The sequence below is a fragment of the Parasteatoda tepidariorum genome, chromosome 3 (assembly GCF_043381705.1).
Source record: "Parasteatoda tepidariorum isolate YZ-2023 chromosome 3, CAS_Ptep_4.0, whole genome shotgun sequence".
NCBI classification, from domain to species: domain Eukaryota; kingdom Metazoa; phylum Arthropoda; class Arachnida; order Araneae; family Theridiidae; genus Parasteatoda; species Parasteatoda tepidariorum.
The window spans coordinates 78,345,752-78,350,110 of NC_092206.1; the positions used below are offsets into that span (position 1 = coordinate 78,345,752).

General features: G+C 39.6%; 1 protein-coding gene across 1 annotated transcript; it reads left to right on the forward strand.

Annotated features, from left to right (window-relative positions):
• The first annotated feature begins 3,113 nt into the window (after nt 1-3,113).
• On the forward strand, nt 3,114-3,653 carry LOC107441234 (uncharacterized). The gene has a single exon (XM_016054420.1). It carries the CDS (start codon nt 3,114-3,116, stop codon nt 3,651-3,653), a length of 540 nt encoding a protein of 179 aa, XP_015909906.1.
• The last annotated feature ends 706 nt before the right edge of the window (nt 3,654-4,359 follow it).

Here is a 4,359-nt window from a genome sequence, read left to right on the forward strand (position 1 = left end):
GGAAAATGTTTTTTTTTGTTATTATAGTATCGGTTTGTTTTATAGTATTTTTACATCTTTTCTTGAAGAAAAAAAATTAATGATTATAGTAATATAAATAACATAGATACCATGAGCAGTTTTTTTAATATTTTATAGCCAGTAGCAATCCAACCGAAAAGAAGACAATTTCATTGCAAGCAAAAATAAAAATAAATGCATGCAATAAAAAACTGTTGTAAGTTGTTAACATTTTATGAAAAAGGCAATTGAACCTATTTAGAATGTTTTGGCATATGAGGTATTTTCAAACAACGATCTTTGCAATTACAGTATTTATTAAAGACAAATTTAAAAATCATATTAATAACAATATGAGGGTGATCTAATCGATTATGTTTTTCGATTTACATTTCGTGGCCATTATAGCGACCCCCTGCCCTCCGAATAAGTAACCCAAGAATAATAAAGTAGAATTATAAAAAAGGTGACAAAAATGACTTAAAAATTAATGGCTAATAGATTTTTTTAAAAATTAATTAATTAACATTAAGAATACTTAAAGAAAAATTTCATTGTAAGTAGTGATTCATCAAAATAATAATAATAATAATAATAAAATTATAAAAATATCCTTGAGACGACAAAAATTGAATGCTAAAGGTAAAGCTAAAGGTTGTAGCTAAAGGTAAAATTTTTAAAATATCTTTTGATTTATGTAATCGCAATTACAATCTAAGTTTTCTTCAGTAATATTCAGTAAGAGGGATTTAATTAAAACACATATTTTTGTTTGGCTCCCATAAATGTGTGATAAGGAATATTGCAGAGGCTAATGGTTGCGACAGCAGAGATAGCATGAAAAGCCGAGGTAGAAGAATCGAGGATTGGATCGAAGACCGAAGGTAAGAGGACGAACCGGAATAGTTCCTGCTCGGATGAATACCGGCGGAGGAGCACAACCGGCGGTCAAGGCAGGGTGTGAAGAGGCTGCTGTCCAGTACTTAAGGAGATGACAGTTTGCCTTCGAGAGGCAAACTGTCATCTCCTTAATATCTCAAAATAACTTAAAATATCTCAAAGAATTCGGACTTCTCCCGGAAAAGAGTGCAGCTCAGGCGAAGAAGAGGGGAGGAGCTTAGGCCCCTCCCACTTTTCCTCATCATCTAATGGGATTCAGGCAATAGCCGAAATATCTACAACATTAGATCTATCCTAGAGAGACCAGTTCAGATCGAGCGTTTCATAGGCGGCAGATTTCAAGTACAATGCTACAAATGCCAGAAATTTGGACACGCTCAGCGCAGTTGTACAGCCACTGTTCCCGCCTGCATGAAATGTGCTAAAGATCACTTCTCGTACGAATGTACAAAACCACCCACAGAGCCAGCGACCTGCGTCAACTGTAACGGTGAGCACCCAGCCTGTTTTTCGGGCTGCGGTGCAAGACACAGGAAGCTCCCTAAAGAAAGGAAACCCAAGAATGCCACAGACTCTGCTTCCAAATTTCTATGACTCTTCCAAGAAATGAAAGAACTACTAAAAGATGAAGAGCTTGTGAAGCTGCTTCGCTCCCTCCTCCCTGAGCCACAGAACTAGTGTTTCACTGCCTACAAGTTATCCTCTCATATGACTTTCACAGCTTTAGGCTGTGATGATGAACTTTTTCATATATTTCTTTATGAAATTTATGTCTATTCAACTTAGGACTTTTTAATTTAGATGAATCAGTTAGCGGCGCTTCGCGCCGAATACTGAGATACAGAACATTTTCAGCATTCCATCGAGAGGGTTGTTGCGCAGCGTCTAAGACTTCGTATCGATATTCCGTTTCTACCCGGTGACGCCCACCTGCAGTATGAGATGTTTACAATCGAAAGTTTAAGTTTTAATTGTTCTTTTAATGACAACTTGTAAATGTTTTTAAAGAATAACCTGTTAATTGGATTTTGTGAGTTTCTTGATGGTTTGTTTTCTTTTACTATTAAAGAGGATGTTTCATTTGACGTCTTACATTCCCATCACCGAAACTTATACAATTGGTGACCTGTGAACGAATACGTATATTTCTGTTTCTGAAAACTGCATTTGGGAAATTCTACTAGTTGATGGATTAGGGAGAAATGCTGGTACGTTTCAAGTTTTAAAATTTTTGGCAAGTCGTGAGTACAAATTGATTCTATTGTTGGACTTATACATTTCGGATTAATGCATAAAATGCCAGAATCTACTGAAATTGCTGATCAACAAATTGCTCGTGTCACTGTAATGCCACCACCTTTTTGGAGAGCTAATCTAGAATTGTGGTTCAGACAAATTGAAAGTCAGTTCACTCTTGCTGGAGTAAGTACAGAGTCAACGAAATTTCACCACGCAGTTTCTGCTCTACAACCGGAGGAACTGGCGATTATCAGCGATATTATTAGCAGTCCACTTGTGGATGAGACTTTCACCACACTTAAAAAAAGATTGTGAGCTCAAACTGCTGAATCTGAAGCTCAACGTTTAAGGGATTTGATTTCGGGGTTGCAACTTGGCGACCGCCGTCCTTCAAGACTGCTTCTGGAAACGCGGAATAAAGCCGGCGCGAGAATTAACAATGAACTTCTTGAATCTTTACTTTTGCACAGGTTGCCTACTAATGTTCAACAGATTTTGGCGAGTTCCAACGATAAACTGGACAAGCTGGTGGAGATGGCGGATGGTATTATGGCTACGACAACTAACGCACAGTCAGTCAGCGTAGTTGCTGGTTCGACGGATCAGACGGATTTACGGTCTTTATTGACAGAGATCACAGCTCGTCTCTCACGGTTGGAAGCCCGTACAAGTGGCAGGTCAAGAAGTACTAGTTAGAAACGCTCTACTAGCCGAAGCCGACACTCTGCAAATGCACAGTATTGCTGGTATCATAAAATATTCAAGCAACGAGCGACAAAATGCCGACCTCCATGTTCGTCCCAACCGGAAAACTGCTCAGGGCGTCATCCAGTAAAAAAGGTGACGGCGAAGTGATGATTCAGGGGCTTTATCTGGCGGACAAGTCTACATCCTCACGTTAACTCATCGATACGGGAGCTGATGTTTCTGTGATACCTCGTGCTGCCTATGCATCTAGAGACCATTCTTCACAGATGAAATTGTTCGCCGCAAACGGTACGACCATTCCAACGTTTGGCCAACGCCTGTTGAAATTAGAACTCCAACTCAGAAGAGAGTTCAGCTGGCCTTTTATCATCGCTGTCGTGCCTCATCCAATTATCGGAGCTGACTTCTTACGCAGTTTTGGTTTATTAGTCGACGTCAAAAATGCTGCAGTAATTGATCCTTTGTCCAAGTTGCAAACAAGAGGTACCCGGTATGCTGGGATTGCTTCAACGGTAAAGGTAATTTTAGAGAACTATAAATTCCACAATTTGTTGTCAGAATTTTCTGCCCTGATTAGATCAGCTGTCACGCCAAGAAAAGTTAAGCATGGAGTAGAACATTGGATACAGACAAAAGGACCTCCTATTTTTTCGAAACCTCGACGTTTATCGCCAGATAAGTTGAAAGATGCAAAACAAGAGTTTGAATCTCGTAGCATCAGGGGTTTGCCAGCCTTTCAAAAGCTGTTGGGCAAGTCCGTTACACATGGTTCTAAAAAAGAATGGCGACTGGCGACCGTATGGTGATTTTCGTCGTCTTAATGGTGTGACCGTGCCAGATAGGTACCCTGTTCCCCCACATGCAAGACTGTTTTCTGGTTTTGGAAGGTAAAAGGATATTTTCTACCTTGGACCTGGAAAAAGCGTATTATCAGATTCCAGTGCGCGGGGAAGACGTGCCAAACACCGCGGTAACAACCCCGTTTGGATTGTTCGAGTTTTTGTATATTCCGTTTGAATTATCAAATGCAGCCCCAACTTTCCAACGCTTCATTCATTAAGTCTTAGGTGAGTTTGAATTTTGTGTACCTTATTTTGATGACGTATTAGTATCGTTGAAGAACGAAGAAGAACATTTAATGCATTTAAAAAGGGTTTTTCACTGTTTTGCTCAATATGGTGTAACTCTCAACGTAAGCAAATGTGTCTTGGGACAGTCTTCAGTAGAATTCCTAGGGCATTGTGTAACGGAAAAGGGTATTACTCCGCTTCCTGATAAAGTTTCTGCAATTGCTAATTTTCCTCAACCAGTTACAATAAGAGAGCTGCGTCGATTTCTTGCGGTCTTGAATTTTTATAGAAGATTCATACCTAGAGCTGCCCACACTCAAGCAATTTTAAACGAATATTTAAAAGGTGCTAAGAAAAATGATAAAAGCGCGATCAAGTGGTCGGAGGAAGCAGTTACTGCCTTTGAGAAGAGCAAGAAAGAATTGGCGAATTCAACCACGCT

What these genes read in the sequence shown, in the direction of transcription:
- LOC107441234 (XM_016054420.1), top strand. Translation starts at nt 3,114, where the DNA reads ATGAAATTGTTCGCCGCAAACGGTACGACCATTCCAACGTTTGGCCAA.